A 21,006-nucleotide genomic window follows, 5' to 3' on the forward strand; every position below is an offset into this window, starting at 1 on the left:
ATATATATATATATATATAAATAATAGAGGGAAACATTCCACGTGGGAAAAATATATCTAAAAACAAAGATGATGTGACTTACCAAACGAAAGCGCTGGCACGTCGATAGACACACAAATATACACACAAAATTCTAGCTTTTCCAACCAACGGTTGCTTCATCAGGAAAGAGGGAAGGAGAGGGAAAGACGAAAGGATGTGGGTTTTAAAGGAGAGGGTAAGGAGTCATTACAATCCCGGGAGCGGAAAGACTTACCTTAGGGGGAAAAAAGGACGGGTATACACTCGCGCACACACACTCATATCCATCCACACATATACAGACACAAGCAGACATATTAATCAGCAATGGTTTTGGGGTTATTGCTGTACACCTTGTCTTTAACACAGCCACACAAAATGGAGTCACATGTGTTCTGATCTGGAGAATATGGCGGCCACTCAAGGTCTCTGGTACCCCAGAGCCATATATATACATATATTTTTTTTTTATTTATATTTTCGGGTGAAAAACTGCGGAATTTGTTGCGGAATGTCATGGAATATTCCCAATTCAGCACCTTTAGTTTGATGAAGTTTCAGCAGGTGGCAGTGCTACACGTAGCCTTTAAAGTGGCATCTGTACAGGAAATGCATTCCAAGCAGACAGCTGTCATTCAGTTTCTTTTGGCTGAAAACCGGAGTGGCAATGATATTCATAGGTGCTTGCAGAATGACTATGGAGACCTGGCAGTGAACAAAGAAAGCACCATCAGTCACTGGACGAGGCATCTGCCATCATCACAATAAGGTCATGACCAATCTCCCTCGTAACGGCTGGTCGCACGCAGTTGTCACTCCTGCTACGTGGGAACATGCAGTCACTCATTTGAGTGATCAACAGATCACAATCAGACACCTCGGTACTCAATTAGACATGTCCATTGGTAGTGCTGGCATACCTGTCCACCAGTTGGGACAATCAAAGGTGTGTGCCTGCTGGGTTCCTCGTCTCCAGACAGAAGACTCCAAACAGTAACGAATGACCTTATGTGCGGAATTGCTTGCATGTTACATGGCTGATCATGACAATTTTTTGTTGAACACTGTCACAGATGATGAAACACGGTTCATCACTTCGAACTGGAAACAAAACAGCAATTCTTAGATTGGTGCCACACCACATCTCCTCCAAGAAATAGTTCAAAGCCACACCCCCACCCAGTGAAGTCATGGCAATAGTCTTTTGGGACTCGTGAGAGGTTATTCTCTTTGATGTCTTCCCTCAGGGTGCAATGATCAACTCTGAAGTGTGTTGTGCTATCCTTGGGAAACTGAAGAAACTACTTTCATCCACCCTACAGCCCAGATCTCGCACCTTCCATCAGTTTGGTCCAATGAAGGATGCATTCCGTGGGAAGCAGGATGTGGATCATGGTAGGGTTATTAATCCAGCCTGACATCGGCCCCAACATCGACCAGTAGAGAGGCACCCACGTGTTCATACAGGCCCTCCCAGCAAGGTGGCATAAGGCCATCACATAAAATGTGACATAATGTTGGAAAATAGGGTTTTGTTGCCAAAAGAGTTGGGAATAATATGGTGTATTGAAATCTTGGATGAAACCAATCCGCTTTCATAAAAAGATGGTGTTGCATTACTTATTAAATGGACCCTTGCAGTAAGAATTATTGACTTCTTTGGATGTTCTTCTCTAGGCTTTCTAGCTTTCATCAGCTTTTCTAAGATAGCTACAACAAAACGTCATTGTTTAAGGTCTATGGTGACAGTTACTGAACTATATGAAAAAACATAAATTAGTTACAAATTATGTCGTGCACACACTCTGTTCAACATGTAAATGTCACTATAGATGTTCGGATTTAGGTAATGACATGTTCAATATGCCTGCCATCATTGGCAATGATGTGTGACAGATGAATAGCGAAATTCTGCATGACCTGCTGAAGTGTTGGAAGGTCGATGCTGTCGATGACCTCCTGAATAACTGTTTTCAGCTCAGCAATGGTTTTGGGGTTATTGCTGTACACCTTGTCTTTAACACAGCCACACAAAATTGAGTCACATGTGTTCTGATCTGTAGAATATGGCGGCCACTCGAGGTCTCTGGTACCCCAGAACCAGAATGCAGTCCCCGAAGTGCTCCTCCAGGACATAAAACACTATCCTGCTTCCATGGGCTCGAGCTCTGTCTTGCATGAACCACATCTTGTTGAAATCTGGGTCATGTTGGATAATGCGGCTGAAATCATCTTCTCATCTTCCAAAACCTTCACGTACTGTTCAGTAGTCACCAGGCTATCAAGGAATAACGCACCGATTATTCCGTGACTGCACATTACTACATTCACCCGTTGAGGATGACAAGACTTCTCAATCGCGAAATGCGGATTCTCAGTCCCCCAAAAGCACCAATTTTGCTTACTGACGAACCCATCCAAATGAAAGTCACTAAACCAAACAAGGCATGTGTACAAATGCGCATACTAATGCCCATCACGCCCGCAGCCAACCGTGCAGTTCGGACATCCTAACACAAACCATTCAGAAGTTACTACAATTTTATTTCATATAGGTCGGTATTGTCACACTGTATGAAGTACATTCTGTATAGAAGAAAAGGTTCTGAAAAAGTGTCACAAGATATTCTTTTAGTAACTAATCTGATATAACGATGACATACCTGAATAGTGGATTTGTAACTGAATCCAAAAACATGCATTGAGACTGTGTGTTCTCAGCCATTTCATTCACGAAGTCCAAATTTAAATTGGGTGTTCAGTTCCTTTAAACTGATTTAAATGTCAACAAGATCACAAAATAACTGAAAACCCCATCATTCTAAGCTAGATCAGTTTACTAAACTTTGATCATATGGCATACCTGATCATTGTTTTTAACAAATGTGTTACAATGAATTTTTTTGTTTACATCCTCATATCACTGTTATAAGGAAGAAGAATGAATGAAGATTTAAGGTTTGAAATCCCATCAACAGCATGTTATACGCAACTTAAATGTTTAGCTACAGAAGTGTATAATGAATGAGGAAAGATGAACTCTGACCTTGTAGATGAAGCATTTACTGCCAGACAGACATGTAAGAAGCATTGAAGTCCTGTCTGGTAAAAATGGGTTGTCGTGGAACATTACTAGTGCAGCAAACTTTGAGGCAGCGACATAGCAACTTTACATGATGATGTTTCTTTCACTAATGTAGGTTCGAGTGTTAAGACGGTTTAGGCTGTCTGGAATTGGTAGAAATTTTCTTAGAAACAGCATGTTTGCTGGAACACTCAGCAACTTTCACTGCTGTAGCTGTCAGAGATTAAGTACTCCTCGATTCATTCTATCAACTACTCACGACTGTCCCTCAAAAAAGCAACTTCAGTTGTGATTATGCAAAGGATGTGTAAACTCCTTCCATCTGTGTATCAGTTTTAACCTTGACTAATAATTTGAATTAAGCCCAAAACAAATGTACTGTATCTGCTCTGACATGTGTTTAAGCTCATACACTCATGGGAAACAAAAATAAAGATATAAAGAAAGAAAAGAAGGGAAGGGAAGGGAAGGGAAGGGAAGGGAAGGAGAGAGCGAGAGAGAGAGAGAGAGAGAGAGAGAGAGAGAGAGAGAGAGAGAGAGAGAGATCTGTAACTCTACTTAAACTAACTGTAAAATTTAAGTCTTCAGTATATTTCCAGAGCCCTCCATACAAAATCAAGAGACTCCAAAATACAATTCGATAGTGCAGAAACAGAAAACAGAAGCAATTCGCTACTTCTTTCCGGTAGATACTGACAGAAATTTGAAATCAGAACAGAATAAATTTGCTGGATATGAATAACTTGGTGTCAGCTGTATTAGGTACAGATGTTCTACCTGTTGGTGACATATGAAAATTTGTGTCAGACCAAGACCCAAACCCGTGGTCGCATTTCCATTAAGCTGTTCGTGCAGGACAGCGTTACATATGGAAGTTTCGATAAGACTGGCGGGTGTGCGTGACTAGCATAAAGGTAAGGTGGCTGCTCAGAATTAGTGGGGAATCCAGGTTCAGGTCCTGATCCAGCACAAATTTTGATGTCATCACTAGATAGAACATCCATGCCTTAAACAATTGACACCAAGTTATTTGCATTCAGCAAATTTATTTTGATTTATTTTTGTTTTCATATTGTCGCTACAATGTTGTATCTCACCATGAGACATGCTGTTCATTCTTGTCAGCATTTTCCCCACCAGCTATTCTCAGTTCCGAGTTGTAAAATGCACCACAAACAGGAGAGACGAATAAAAACATACCTTCAGTAGCAGGGCCTCTGGAATGCCTTCTTTGACATCTTTGCTGTCAGCACTTAGCTCAACTCCGTCCCTCTGGATGGAGGCGCGCACTGTGAGTGGCTGCTGAGCCTGTAGCACGTTGACTGCCACCTTGTACACTTGGCCCGGTCGAACCATTCTACTTGCAATTACAAAGTATGTCCTGAAAATAATCATTCTTCTGTAATTAACTGTAAAATACAAACACACAAAAGTTTAAATACACACGTCCTTCAGATATTTTATATATTTTCTGCTATGTCATGAAATATACATGAAGTGAATGGCATATACACAAGTGTGCTTCTACACAACTGTAAAATATGTACTTTGTGAAACTTTGTATCGACAGTGTTCTGGTAGGTGCAAGTTCTGCTATGTATACTACTGTATACAGTTTATGATGTAGGTATGTTTCTCATCATGCGTGTCTCCTTTTACATTCAGTTCCCTTAGAAAAAGGCATAATGCCCAAACATACAATGAAGAAATAAAACAAATATTTTGTGGTCAAGACTGGAGTTTGATCATAAGTGCAGAACATGACCACAATGTCTCGAAGTTTATATGCAATAAGTATCCAGAATATTCAAAATTTGCTTATTTGGATATATGCATGACTATAGGATAGCAGGTTGAAAAGAAGCAGCACAGGTTACTCTATGCTTGCAAATACTTGAAATCATAGTGTCGACCAACAAGTATTCCAAAAACAATTCTCATGTGGAATCCAGTCAGCACTTTTGCCAAATGACATCCTGAAAGTCAAAGATCAAGTAGTCGGTTGAGCCAGTATTTCTTGACTTCAGAAAAACATTTAACTCAGTAGTAGATATAGGATTATTATCAACAGACAAGTATATGAAGTATCAAACAAAATTTATGATTGGAGTCAGGATTTCTTGGTACAGAGGATGCAGTGCATTATCTTGGATGATGAGCAGTGCTCTCCCTCGACGATTTTTACCCTCCACACTTCCCTTCAAAACTAAATTGGTGATCCCTTGATGCCTCATAATATGTCCTACCAACCGATCCCTTCTTTCAGTCAGGTTGTGCCACACATTCCTCTTCTCTCCAATTCCTTTCAGAACTTCCTCATTATTTACGTGATATACCCATCAGCATTCTTCTGTAGCACCACATTTCGAAAGCTTTTATTCTCTTCTTGTCTAAACTAGTTATTATCCATGTTTCAATTCCAAACACGGCTAGACTCCATATAAATACTTTCAGAAACGTCTTCCTGACACTTAAATCTATACTGGATGTTTACAAATTTCTGTTCTTTAGAAACGCTTTCCTTGCCATCGCCAGTCTACATTTTATATCCTCTCTACTTTGATCATCAGTTATTTTGCTTCCCAAATAGCAAAACTCATTTACTACCTTAAGTGTCCCATTTCCTAATCTAATTCCCTCAGCATCACCTGATTTAATATGACAACATTCCATTATCCTCGTCTTGCTTTTGTTGATGTTCATCTTAAATCCTCCTTTCAAGACACTGTCCATTCCGTTTAACTGCTCTTCCAAGTCCTTTGCTGTCTCTGACCGAATTACAATGCCATTGGCGTACCTCAAAGTTTTTATTTCTTCTCCATGGATTTTAATACCTACTCTGAACTTTTCTTTCGTTTCCTTTATTGCTTCCTCAATATACAGATTGAATAGCATCGGGGATAAGCTACAATCCTGTCTCACTTCCTTCACAACCACTGCTTCCCTTTCCATGCCCCTCGACTCTTACAACTGCCATCTGGTTTCAGTACAAACTGTAAATAGCCTTTCGCTCCTTCTATTTTACCCCTGCCACCTTCAGAATTTGAAAGAGAGTATTCCAGTCAACATTGTCAAAAGCTTTCTCTAAGTCTACAAATGCTAGAAACGTAGGTTTGCCTTTCCTTAATCTATCTTCTACGGTTAGTCGTTGGGTCAGTATTGCCTCACGTGTTCCAATATTTCTATGGAATCCAAACTAATCTTCCCCGAGGTCGGCTTCTACAAGTTTTACCATTCATCTATAAAGAATTCACATTAGTATTTTGCAGTCGTGACTTATTTATCTGATAATCCGGTAATTTTCACACCTGTCAACATCTGCTTTCTTTCGGATTGGAATTATTACATTCTTCTTGAAGTCTAAAGGTATTTTGCCTGTCTCATACATCTTGCTCACCAGATGGTAGAGTTTTGTCAGGGCTGGCTCTCTCAAGGCTATCAGTAGTTCTAATGGAATGCTGTCTACTCCGGGGGCCTTGTTTCGACTTACATCTTTCAGTGCTCTGTCAAATTCTTTACGCAGTATCATACCTCCCATTTCATCTTCATCTACGTCCTCTTCCATTTCCATAATATTGCCCTCAAGTACATCGCCCTTGCACAGACCGTCTATTTACTCTTTCTACCTTTCTGCTTTCCCTTCTTTGCTTAGAACTTGTTTTCCATCTGAGCTCTTGATGTTCATATGAGTTATCCTCTTTTCTCCAAAGGCCTCTTTAATTTTCCTGTAGGCGGTATCTTATCTTACCCCTAGTGATATATGCCTCTACATCCTTACATTTCTCCTCTAGCCATCCCTGCTTAGCCATTTGCACTTCCTGTCGATCTCATTTTTGAGACGTTTGTATTCCTTTTTGCCGGCTTCATTTACTGCATTTTTATATTTTCTCCTTTTATCAATTAAATTCAATATCTCTTCTGTTACCCAAGGTTTTCTACTATCCCTCGTCTTTTTACCTACCTGATCCTCTGCTGCGTTCACTAATTCATCTGTCAAGGCTACCCATTCTTCTTCTAATGTACTGCTTTCCCCAGTTGTTGTCAATCGTTCTCTAATGCTCTCCCTGAAACTCTCTACAACCTCTGGGTGTTTCAGTTTATCCAGGTCCCATCTCCTTAAATTACCAACTTTTTGGAGTTTCTTCTGTTTTCATCTACAGTTCATAACCAATAAATTGTGGTCAGAGTCCAAATCTGACCCTGGAAATGTCTTACGATTTAAAACCTGGTTCCTAAATCTTTGTCTTACTACTATATATTATATCTGAAACCTTCCTGTGTCTCCAGGCCTCTTCCACGTATACACCCTCCTTTCATGATTCTTTTCGCCTCCCTTCACTATCTGAATAATTTCTTTTATCTCATCATACATTTCTTCAATCTCTTCGTCATCTGCGGCGCTTTTGGCGTAAGTAACGAAAATCATCTGATGACTTAACTGTTATTTTGTAAATCTTACATTTAACATCATTCATCCCCATTAATGTTGGAGGAAGGCAATGGCAAACCACCTCCGCTAGGACCTTGCCTAGTCAGCGGTGCGGGTCTACCGCATCGTCCCCTACGCTCCTCGGAGTATGGGACCTCATCATCATCATCACATTTAACAATGTGTTCAACTGTTTAGATGTATATAAAAGCAAGCGCCGCATGAGTCACGGGAGTCAGTAAGGAAGAGGCATGTAAAAGACAGACTGTCAGAGTCAGTGAGTGAGTCTGCATTATTGCCTTTTGGAAGCTGTATGTGTGAGATTCTTTCAGAGGCTGTCAGACTAGAAATGTGTATCTCATCAATGTACACCCAAATCGGTGACAAGAAAAGTGATATACTCTACATTTTGTTTAAAAATTAGTACATGAGTATTGTCGAGCACTGGGACTTCCTGAAGCGACAACCCCCAAGGATATCAAAGTAAAGTATCTCATCATATGGAGCACGTAAGTTAATATATGAACTTTTATTAACTGTGATTGAAATTTCCCAGTTTTCACTTGTGAATGATGGAGAACCAAACTATTAAATTGCTCCGGTGGTAAGAGAGAGACTTCACTATTGCCACTGTCCAATTATAGACAGAACTACAGAAACTGTATATTTTATTCACACTCAGTGCCAGTGGTAATTAAAATGCTTTCCTCCTCTCACATATTGTATTTACAAATTACCCTTCACCGAAGTTTGGCTGTCGCGTTAGCACAGTGCATAGTGTTAAATTGTTATCCTGTATGGTACAGTCGATAGTGGTGTGCCGACCAATTTACTTTACCTTATAGTGTTCCTTATCTCACTCGTAAAAACAGAACCCTTATAGAATCACTTTTTTTGCCTGTATGTTTGTCTGTCCGACAGTTAAAGAACCCTTTTCTCAGGAATGGGTAGACGTTTCAAGTTGCAATAATGCCACACATAAATGTCTGCAGCCCTTTGGTTGTGTAAAAAATTGAAGCTTCTAAGTCAGTGCAAAGAAAAGATACAGCCATTTATGTCACATATTTTGATGCTCACACATAGTAAACGTAAAGAAAGAAATCAGAAAACTGTATATTGATGGCACACGAAACGAAATTTCTTTTCTCATTTTTATCCAACTTAAAACATCCTTGAAAGTCTTGGAATTCCTGGGATCAATGTCGATACCAAGCAAAACTCATCAAGATTCTCGATTCATCGGATGAATGATCTCTCCCCCATAATTAAGTTTGAACGAGTCCTTCTCGCAAAATGGTTCAAATGGACCTAAACACTATGGGACTTAACATCGGAGGTCATCAGTCCCATAGAACTCAGAACTATTTAAACCTAACTAACCTAAGGACATCACATACATCCATGCCCGAGGCAGGATTCGAACCTGCGGCTGTAGCAGCAGCGCGGTTCCGGACTGAAGCGCCTAGAACCCCTCGTCCACAGCGGCCAGCTCCTTCTAGCATCTGGGCAATTTGTTATTAGCTGTGTCATCAAATATCGAAACAAAAGAACAAAAAATACACCAAAAACTTAGGAAAGAGTGGCTTAGAAGTAAACCATTGAAAGATTGGCTTGTTGAGATGCCCGCCGATCCGCCTAGTGCGCGTTGTCGATTTTGCCAATGTAATTAATTTGCCAATTTAATTTATTGTACATTGCAAAAAGCATGTAAAAGCTGAAGTACCCTGTTCTGCTCAGGAGCAGTTGAAACTACTCGTAGATTCACAGGCAGTTAGGCAATGCAATGAATTTTCTGTAGCAGAAGCAGCTTTAAGTTTATTTGTGGTTAACTGTTACATAAAAAGATCTGTGGATCATCTTAAAGGTGCTGACCATGTCTTTTAGAAGTAATAATAATCATAATAATAATATATGGAATGACGATGACAAAAAATTCTTTATAAGTTATTAGTGCATTGAAATTTTGTTATTAGGAGGGTAAATAAGAGTAATGAGCATTTAGCGGGATGTTAGCCCTCAGTTTAACGGAATAAATTTTCCTGTCACCCTGTTCACATGGCATTCCCAAAACCGGATTTCGTAAACCGATTTCCCAATACCGCTTCTGGATAGTTATGTGGTGGTGGTGGTGGTGGTGGTGGTTAGTGTTTAACGTCCCGTCGACAACGAGGTCATTAGAGACGGAGCGCAAGCTCGGGTTAGGGAAGGATTGGGAAGGAAATCGGCCGTGCCCTTTCAAAGGAACCATCCCGGCATTTGCCTGAAACGATTTAGGGAAATCACGGAAAACCTAAATCAGGATGGCCGGAGACGGGATTGTACCGTCGTCCTCCCGAATGCGAGTCCAGTGTGCTAACCACTGCGCCACCTCGCTCGGTGTGATAGTTATGTAAACCTTTCAAAATCTATTCCGGAAATCCGCTTCTAGGTGCCGGTCTTCCAAATCCGCAATCGATTTTCGCTTCCGTGTAAACGCAATCGGTTTTGAAAAGTGCTTGGCCTGCAAAGTTACGTCTTGTTTTCAAAATATTCGATTAATACGGACTTTTTGTACAGTGAAGGAGAAGTATAAATATGACACTGAGGACGAAGCTATCTACCTGTAATATTTAACTGAAGAGAAATAAACGATTTTGAAGAGAAATAACGATTGTGTTGACTGATTCAGAAACTCCATCAGTTGTGGGCTAGCAAATCCGCTTCAGACTTCTACATGTAAACACGAAAGCGAACAGACTTCTACATGTAAACACGACAGCGAAAACCGGTTTCCAAAATTCGGTTTTCGTCTTCCGGAAGATGCCTCACATGTAAACGGAATGTGTGTTGGCAACGATGGCCATGGTTCGTCAGTCCTGGTTGAGATTTTGTGACGATAAATCTGTGGCTGTCTTTTTTAGAATAAATAAGTAAAAGATAAATTGCAATGTGTCGGTTACGTCGTTTAATATTTGTGTTGATAATGCTCGATGCGGATTCCACCCATGTTTCAAAAAGAGACGACTATTTAGTTTTGAACAGCATCGAAAAATTTTCAAATTCTGCAACCTTGTGCTCGCACCATAATATTAAGGTTGAACCGTGTCGTTTGCGACGGTTCCTGTTTTTCCCTTGGTTTACTCCCGTTTGGAGTTTCCGCTCTCCTAGAGGGCGTTGTGGAGCCTCAGCGAGCTCGCTGCTAGCGCGTCCGCCGGGAGGAGGCGCTGTGTGCCGTGCCTAGGGCGGACGACCGCTCTGCAGCGGGACGCTCGGTCCCTCTGTGCTAAGTGTGGATGGTCCCAAAAACCCAGGGCGTGAGGACACAAGAGGCCATAAATCTATGGACAACGTTTGGTCTCCGTTGATGGGCTGGAGAAGCTATGAAGTCCGCCTGCGGCTGCCAATAACCTCCGGAAAGTGGTGTCGTCACTGAAAGTAAGAGTTTTCATCTAGTTAGCGCAACGGCCGTCGTCTGTCGGGGCCAATCTCCCTATGTTGTGGGAGCTATAAATAACTGTGTGGCAACGTTTCTCCGCTTCGAGTTTGTGATCGGAAATTGCCTTGCGTGTTTGTTACTGTTCCCTTGCATGATCGTTCATTTGAACGCCATACTGACTTAAGGCGCGCGTCGTAAAGAAGCAGCAAAAAAAAAAAAAAAAAAAAAAAAAAATCTTTGGCTGTGGACCTTCTACAAACCGTTGTTTTCCCATGGACGGCGTAGGTCACTGTTTGGATAAGCACGTTGTAAAATGTTAAATAACCTTGTACTGTCTGGCGGAGAGAGAGAGGTAATTAGTTTTATGGATGTCTGAAATGCGAGGTTATGTTAATGTTAGCCAATATCTGTTGTTTTAGTACGTAGGCATATTTAACTTTAGTCGTTATTGTGTGTATATTCTTGTGTTATAGAGTTTAGTCCCCGTGGCATTTAAGTGCTCTATTTAATTATATTTAAGGTAGTGCTAGAGTTTCTATTTGGTACTCCGCCTAGCCACGACTGATGGTTGCTCGGTCTGTCTGAAATGTTGGGCCTATTGCGTAGAGACTGTTGTTGACTTGCTCTCCTCAGCTCCGAAGTCCCGTATTGATACTTCGGCGGTAGTTCTGCTGGAATCTCATTTGCAGAAGTTACCAAATCTTGTGAGCACAAATAAAGCTACCTTTGCCTCTTTAATTTTCGTCCGCTGGCCGGCAAGCTTTGGTTAATGATTAAAAGTCGCCAACTGGTCTTCCAGTTCAGGTAAATGTTTCCTCCTCCTGGTGGAGCCATCCTCTTTCCTGAGCCACGCTGGGGTTGAGTTGCCAGAGTGTATTGCTGCGCAATGTTCCAGGAGAATGAAATAAGAGGTTAGTTACCTACTCCACCGTTATGCCCAAGAAAGGCGAATTAGAGTAGTTCTGGTTAACCTAAGTATTGTACACTATTAAGATAGTTCTAGGCTTGGAGAAATTGCTGTTTGGTAAAATTTAGCCTTCTGTGTCCGTAATCCGGCGTATTCCACGATCCAACATTGCTGTAGAACTGAAAGATTTGGTTTTGATAAATTTGCTGAGACGTGACTTTTGCTATTGATAACTTCTTTAAATGAATCTTCTTTAATTTGCGGTTATAATTCTTAATGGTGTAACATTTAATATACGTCTGATTGTCCCCTATGTCACCTACTGACTTCAGAGGCTGAAAAGGTGATCCTTGCTCAAGTTTATGGGACTTTATTAACTGTTCTTTGTTGTTTATGGTCTTAACCAATGTTAAAAAGGACTAATTTCAGATTCCTATTGTTTATTAAATAATTATTAAGTTAAATAGCAAATATAAGAGAGCAAATATTCTCTCGTTGTTACACTTGCTGGTTCTGTGGTTTACACTGAAGGGTGTGACAAACGCAAAATCTAAAATGAAGCTTTGGGGCGAATTAATCCTTTCCCTTATCTTTACCGTTAAAGATAACTGATGGTTCGTCGCTTGTTATTGAAAATGGTTGGGAAAATAGTTTGATTGACCGCGCAGAAAGAGTACATCAAAGGTAACATACATCCGAACTTCTGCCCTATGACTAGATGTACAGGGTGTTTCAAAATGGACTTTTCAACTTCGAAAACTCACATAAATTAATTCATGGTACCTACAGAGGTGATTGTAGTTTAAATTTGTACGGAAATACATCAAGTTTTGTCTCGCGTAGTTCGCTACTGCCGAATCGCACTGTAAGGAGCGCCAGTGGGTGTTGGGTTAAAAATGGCTGCCTTCACTGGGCCCGCACGTGCTAGCTGTGTGTTTTGGATTGAAGAATCGAAATCGGCGACAGCAGTTCAGCATAATTTCCGTACCAAGTACGCTAAAGATCCTCCTAGTAGACCAACAATTTGAGTGGCATAAATGTTCTGTAGAAACAGGGTGCTCGGTAAGACATGGGACACCATCAGATCGTCCAAGCACATCTGATGACGTCCTTGAGCGAGTGAGATAACGTTTTGTCAACAGCCCAACGAAATCGACCTGGCAAGCTTCTCGCGAACTACAAACCCCACATAGGACTGTTGAGAAACAGTGTGATTGACGATCGTACAAGCTAAAAAGACAGTGATAAAACTGCTCGCAAGAACTGTGCGAATATGTTAAATCGATTACATAAGGATGAATATTTCTTGAACAAAATCATCTTTTCTGACGAGTCGACTTTTCACTTAAGTGGGAAGGTTGCACACACAACTCTAGGACGTGGGACAGTGAAAATCCACATCAAACATAGCAACATGTTCGTGATAGCTGAGCGTTTTTTGGGCACTGAGCAAGAACAAAGTGTACCGCCGCCTTTTTCTCCGTGAGAGAACCATCAATGGGTTAGTGTACCTGGATATGTTAAAACAATTTTTGATACCACAGATCGACGAGGATTACCAAGAACGAAGTGTTCACTTCATGGAAGGTGGGAGCACCACCCCACCACCTGGCTGACGTCAGAGATTTTCTCAGTGACCGCTTTCCAGGTCAGTGGATTGGCCGTGATGCAGCAATTGCATGGCCCCCACGATCCCCAGACGACACACCACTCTATTTTTTCCTATTGGGATTCATCAAGGATGGGTAGATCACATAACTAATGAGGTGCTGAATAGAATTGGGGAGAAGAGGAGTTGTGGCGCAACTTGACTAGAAGAAGGGATCGGTTGGTAGGGCATGTTCTGGGGCATCAAGGGATCACCAATTTAGTACTGGAGGACAGCGTGGAGGGTAAAAATCGTAGAGGGAGAACAAGGGATGAATACACTAAGCAGATTCAGGAGGAGATAGGTTGCAGTAGGTACTGGGAGATGAAGAAGCTTGCACATGATAGAGTAGCATGGAGAGCTGCATCAAACCAGTCCCAGGACTGAAAACAACCGCCGTGTTTGTACCTCCTGTGCCGGCTTCTCTACCTGAACTGAAAGCAAGTATTTATGCCACCACTGAGCAAGTTACACCTGCAATGCTACAGCGAGTTTGGGAAGAAACTGATTTCCGATGGGATGTGTGCAGGATAACCAACGGAGGTAACATACACTTTTAGTTTAAGGTAAAAAAAAAAGTCTCCCTACAATATAATTCTAAACCCAGCTCTATACCTTATTTCAATAAATTTATATGAATTTTTCATATTGTTGAGTCCATTTTGAAACACCATGCATAGTTAGACAAGATCCTCTAATGGAAATTCAGCCAAACAGGCACTACAATCATTTACTCGTGAGAGTGCGGCCGGTCGGAGTCCGGTTAAAAATATTTTGGCAGTGTCGGTCGTGGATGTGAAGTGTCTTAAATACATCCGTTTAAGAGGGAAGGAGAAAGTAAATTGTGCTGCTGACACGTACAGCCGTCGTCTCAAGCACCAGGAAAGTGTCTGCTGAGCCCAACATCACCGACGGATCACCTTCGGCAGAGTGATAAACTCTGACTCCACGTGACACTGCAGAGAACCGGAATTCAGTTGAGGAATTTGGTGAAATCGAGGTGATCAGAACTTCACACATTTCCTTACCTTGCCAGCCAAATATTGGCGATGAGAAATACCTCCGAGTTTGCCAACCTTCTCAAAAATTTTAGAAAAAGTAATGTACAATCGGCTTTATAACCATCTTATCTCAAATAACATACTGTCAAAGTCACAGTTCGGATTTCTAAAGGGTTCTGGTGTTGAGATGGCTATCTACACTTACAGTGAAAATGTGCTTAACTCATTAGACAAAAAATTTCAGGCAACTGGTAGATTTTGTGATCTGTCAAAGGCATTTGACTGTGTAAATCACAATATCCTTTTAAGTAAATTAGAATATTATAGTGTAATGGGAAATGCTGCAAAATGGTTCAAATCTTGTATCTCTGGCAGGAAACAAAGGGTGGTGTTCGGAAAGACACATATCAAGCTATCAGGCATCATCCTAATTACATGTGGGGTCCCATTTTAGGGCCCTTACTTTTTCTTGTGTATATCAATGACCTTTCTTCAGTAACATTACCAGACGCCAAGTTCGTTTTGTTTGCCGATGATACAAACGTTGCAATAAATAGCAAATCACGTGTAGTCTTAGAAAGATCGGCTAATAAAATATTTGTGGACATTAATCACTGGTTCCTAGCCAATTCTTTGTCACTAAACTTTTAAAAAACACTACATGCAGTTCCCAACCTGTAAGGGGTGTCCCACGAGTATATGCCTAACATACGATGACAAGCAGATAGAAGTGAACAGTGTTAAATTCTTGGGATTACAGCTTGATAATAAATTCAACTGGGAGGAGCACACCACAGAACTGCTGAAGCGTCTTAACAAATCTGTCTGCAATGCGAATTTTGTAAGACATAGGTGATATAAAAATGAAAAAGCTGGCATACTATGCTTACTTTCATTCCATAATGTCAAAAATGGCTCTGAGCACTATGGGACTTAACATCTATGGTCATCAGTCCCCTAGAACTTAGAACTACTTAAACCTAACTAACCTAAGGACATCACACAACACCCAGTCATCACGAGGCAGAGAAACTCCCTGACCCCGCCGGGAATCGAACCCGGGAACCCCGCCCCGGGAAGCGAGAACGCTACCGCACGACCACGAGCTGCGGACATCCATAATGTCATATGGGGTTATTTTTTGTGGCAATTCAACAAGCCAAGCTAAAGTTTTCCGGGCACAAAAACGCGCAGTAAGTGTTACATGTGGTGTGAACTCAAGAACATCCTTCAGAAGCCTGTTTAGGGAACTAGGGATACTAACTACTGCTTCCCAATATATTTATTCCTTAATGAAATTTGTCATTAAAAATATCAATTTTTCAAACCAACAGCTTAATTCATAGAATCAATAGTAGAAATAAGAATCTTCACAAGGATTTAAAATCATTTAGTCTTGTACAAAAAGTGTGCATTATTCATATATATACAGGGTGTTACAAAAAGGTACGGCCAAACTTTCAGGAAACATTCCTCACACACAAATAAAGAAAAGATGTTATGTGGACATGTGTCCGGAAACGCTTAATTTCCATGTTAGAGCTCATTTTAGTTTCGTCAGTATGTACTGTACTTCCTCTATTCACCGCCAGTTGGCCCAATTGAAGGAAGGTAATGTTGACTTCGATGCTTGTGTTGACATGCGACTCATTGCTCTACAGTACTAGCATCAAGCACATCAGTACGTAGCATCAACAGGTTAGTGTTCATCACGAACGTGGTTTTTCAGTCTGTGCAATGTTTACAAATGCGGAGTTGGCAGATGCCCATTTGATGTATGGAATAGCACGGGGCAATAGCCGTGCCTCGGTACGTTTGTATCGAGACAGATTTCCAGAACGAAGGTGTCCCGACAGGAAGACGTTCGAAGCAATTGATCGGCGTCTTAGGGAGCACGGAACATTCCAGCCTATGACTCGCGACTGGGGAAGACCTAGAACGAGGTGGTCACCTGCTATGGACGAGGCAATTCTTCGTGCAGTTGACGATAACCCTATTGTCAGCGTCAGAGAAGTTCCTGCTGTACAAGCTAACGTTGACCACGTCACTGTATGGAGAGTGCTACGGGAGAACCAGTTGTTTCCGTTCCATGTACAGCGTATGCAGGCACTATTAGCAGCTGATTGTCCTCCACGGGTACACTTCTGCGAATGGTTCATCCAACAATGTGTCAATCCTCATTTCAGTGCAAATGTTCTCTTTACGGATGAGGCTTCATTCCAACGTGATCAAATTGTAAATTTTCACAATCAACATGTGTGGGCTGACGAGAATCCGCACGCAATTGTGCAATCACGTCATCAGCACAGATTTTGTGTGAACATTTGGACAGGCATTGTTGGTGATGTCTTGATTGGGCCCCATGTTCTTCCACCTACGCTCAATGGAGCACGTTATCATGATTTCATACGGGATACTCTACCTGTGCTGCTAGAACATGTGCCTTTACAAGTACGACACAACATGTGGTTCATGCACGATGTAGCTCCTGCACATTTCAGTCGAAGTGTTCGTACGCTTCTCAACAACAGATTCGGTGACCGATGGATTGGTAGAGGCGGACCAATTCCATGGCCTCCACGCTCTCCTGACCTCAACCCTCTTGACTTTCATTTATGGGGGCATTTGAAAGCTCTTGTCTACGCAACCCCGGTACCAAATGCAGAGAATCTTCGTGCTCGTATTGTGGACGGCTGTGATACAATACGCCATTCTCCAGGGCTGCATCAAGGGTTCCATGAGACGGAGGGTGGATGCATGTATCCTCGCTAACGGAGGACAAAAAAATGGTTCAAATAGCTCTGAGCACTATGGGACTCAACTGCTGAGGTCATTAGTCCCCTAGAACTTAGAACTAGTTAAACCTACCTAACCTAAGGACATCACAAACATCCATGCCCGAGGCAGGATTCGAACCTGCGACCGTAGCGAACGGAGGACATTTTGAACATTTCCTGTAACAGTGTTTGAAGTCACGCTGGTACGTTCTGTTGCTGTGTGCTTCCATTCCATGATTAATGTGATTTGAACAGAAGTAATAAAATGAGCTCAAACATAGAAAGTAAGCGTTTCCGGACACATGTCCACATAACATATTTTCTTTCGTTGTGTGTGAGGTATGTTTCCTGAAAGTTTGGCCGTAACTTTTTGTAACACCCTGTATATATAATCTAACTTCTGCACAATTTCAGTGCAGTAATGTGTTCATTGTAAATAAGTATTATAGTAGTTGTATTACACTTTATTACCTTATTAATAAATAAATGAATAAACACAGTTTTATTTTAAATTCAGTGCATTCGTATTTGTACAATGATTCTTTCATATAGTATTCATTTTAAAAAAATGACGATCATTCCACTTGGGACCTGTGGAATGGTACATTAACTTATTTGTTTGAGTTGTAAATATTTGTCATGTATTATTGTTTCTCTGACATGTTCTACATCCTGGAGGACCTCCTCACTAAAGATCAATTGGAATGAAAGTAAATCTAGTCTAATCGAGCACCGCTGCGCTCGCACAAGTTAGCAACCTCTGCTACAGAGGTGGGTCACGGCAATAATAAAGACATCCAAAAGTATAACAGCGACCGAGTACGAGACTTAACATTCATTACACTGCAGTCATCAGAGAAAACAGGCAGGCACAGTGCCGCGCGACCACTCACGCCTCGTGTATGATGACGTTGCTGGCGGAGTCCCAGGGCTGTTGCCCTCGGGGCCAGTCGCCCCCCTGCTGCGGCTGCCACGGCGGCAGCGCGGGGGTGGTGGAGGTGTCCTGGGCCCGCGCCGCCCCACACGCCGCCAGCAGCAGAGCCAGCGCCGCCCACATCGCGCCAGCTGCCGTCCTGCAACACGGCGCGGAACACACTGAGTATAATTCTGAAATTACGCGCATCATTTCTTTGCAGATATCTTACTGATGTTTTGCCGCAGTGTCACCTCCCTTTACTGCACCGATAGCTAGATAAGTGCTTGCTATTCCTTCAGATGCCAATACAGTCTCCGTCAAAAAGAAAGGACAAGAAAAAACAGCTGAAGCAACTTCTGGTTTGCTTTATTTCACAATTTTTTTAAGCCAAACAGCAATCAAATGCTGTAATAATACCGTCTAACACTTGCAAAATTCTCAATCTATAAACATGACGGATCAAAACCTTTCTAGAGCTAATCCTATATTTTACTGCATTTTTAATGAGGCGGTGACTAGAAAATACAAGGAAAAAGGGAATGATTAATTAACACAGCTCGGCCACAAACTGTCCCTGAGCACTATGGGACTTAACAAAAAAATGGCTCTGAGCACTATGGGACTTAACATCTATGGTCATCAGTCCCCTAGAACTTAGAACTACTTAAACCTAACTAACCTAAGGACAACACACAACACCCAGTGGGACTTAACATCTGAAGTCATTAGTCCCCTAGAACTTTGAACTACTTAAACCTAACTGACCTAAGGACATCACACACATCCATGCCCGAGGCAGGATTCGAACCTGCGACCTTAGCGGTCGCGCGGTTCCACACTGTAGCGCCTAGAACCGCTCGGCCACCCCGGCTGGCACGGTAGAAGAGCTTCGTCAAAAATGTAGTTATGTTTTGTAAAATCTTAGACAATGTACTGGTGTACAATTACAGAGGACGATTAGGCCTGTATTACACTCCATACATCTGCACAAGCTGGGACCATGCTCCACCTTCTTTAAAAAGTACCATAAAATACCCCAGTACATAGTCTAAGATTTTACAAAACATAGCTACATTTTTGACAAAGCTCTTCTACCGTGCCGGCCGGGGTGACCGAGCGGTTCTAGGCGCTACAGGCTGGAACAGCGCGACCGCTAAGGTCGCAGGTTCGAATCCTGCCTCTGGCATGGATGTGTGTGATGTCCTTAGGTTGGTTAGGTTTAAGTAGTTCTAAGTGACTGATGACCTCAGAAGTTAAGTCCCATAGTGCTCAGAGCCATTTGAACCATTTTTTAGAACCGCTCGGCCACACCAGCCGGCAGTAGTCAACATCAACTACGCACTTCTGCGGACGACTGTGTAACATAAATTGATAAAATTCAAAACCATCGTTCATTACGCCTCGGACAAGTGTGTCCCGAACAAGTTTTTAAGGGATGAGAAGGCCTATTGTTTAATAGTAGTGTTAGAAAGTTTCAACCGAAGCAAAGAGAGCATCGCCCATGTAAGCGAAGTCGAAGCCTAGCTGACAAACGAAAGCACAACGACGCGGAAATGAGAGCAATGCGAAAAGCGTTTGAAAGTAAGATTTTGCCAACCAATCTGACAAAACGATAAGTAGCTTTGGGCTTATGTAAACTCAGGAAGCACAGCAGAAACCTCCTATTCAGTCGCTCAGTGAGCAAATTGGCACGGAGAGGGAAGGTGATAGAAGAAGGCGGATATATGGAATTTTGTCTTCCGAAACTGTTTCGCCACGGAAGATCGCAACACGATTCCTCCTTTCAATCATCAGACGAACGCCGAAACGGAAGATACTGATCTATGCGACTGCGAAATAGGAAAGCAACAACAATCGCTTAATGACGGAAAGGCATCTGGAACAGGCGAGATATCTGTACGATTCTACAGAGATTATGAGAAATAATTTCCTCCCTTGCTGGCAACAATTTATCACACATCGCTGGAGCAACGGAAGGTACCTAGCGACTGGAAAAAAGTGCAGGCCATTGCCGTTTCCAAGTAGGTCATAGGACAGAGGCACATAATTATACGCCTGTATCGCTAAAGTTAATCTGTAGTAGAATTATGGCACATGTTTTATGCTCACGTGTTAAGACATTTTGGGAGAACGAAAATCTCCTCTATAACAGTGTTGGTAAGTTCCTATGGGAACAAACTACTAAGGTAATCGGTCCCTAGGCTTACACACTACTTAATCCAACTTTAACTTACGCTAAGGACGACACACACCCATGCCCGAAGGAATATCGAATATATTGCTTCCCCCTACTTATACCTCCCGAGGAGATAACGAATGTAAAATTAGAGAGATTCGAGCGCGCACGTAGACTTTCCAGCAGTCTTTCTTCCCGCGAACCATACGCGACTGGAACAGGAAAGGGAGGAAATTAGTGGCACGTAAAGTGCCCTCCGCCACACTCCGTTCGGAGGCTTGCGGAGTATAAATGTAGATAATGTGTTAAGTGCTATTGACAAGGGATTTCAGACCGATTCCGTATTTCTGGAAGGCTTTTGACACTGTTCCACACAAGCGGCTTGTAGTGAAATTGCGTGCTTATGGAATATCATCTCAGTTATGACTGGATTTGTGATTTCCTGTCAGAGGTCACAGTTCGTAGTAACTGACGGAAAGTCATCGAGTAAAACAGACGTGATTTCTGGCGTTTCCCAAGGTAGTGTTATAGGCCCTTTGCTGTTCCTTATCTATATAATCCCCCTGCGGGTTCGGGGGTTAGAATAGGCCCGCGGTATTCCTGCCTGTCGTAAGAGGCGACTAAAAGGAG

At 42.0% G+C, this 21,006-nt stretch overlaps 1 protein-coding gene across 2 annotated transcripts in view; it reads right to left on the minus strand.

Moving 5' to 3' along the window:
• Positions 1-21,006, minus strand: part of LOC124797879 (CD109 antigen) — an 855,659-nt gene that overhangs the window by 82,538 nt on the left and 752,115 nt on the right. For both annotated transcript variants that reach the window (XM_047260975.1, XM_047260976.1), the window contains 2 exons: positions 18,178-18,357; positions 4,308-4,488 (listed from right to left, as the gene is read on the minus strand). In XM_047260975.1, the coding sequence (XP_047116931.1) occupies positions 4,308-4,488; positions 18,178-18,357 (361 nt within the window). The remainder of the gene's footprint in view (positions 1-4,307; positions 4,489-18,177; positions 18,358-21,006) is intronic.

The sequence above is a fragment of the Schistocerca piceifrons genome, chromosome 5 (assembly GCF_021461385.2).
Source record: "Schistocerca piceifrons isolate TAMUIC-IGC-003096 chromosome 5, iqSchPice1.1, whole genome shotgun sequence".
NCBI classification, from domain to species: Eukaryota; Metazoa; Arthropoda; class Insecta; order Orthoptera; family Acrididae; genus Schistocerca; species Schistocerca piceifrons.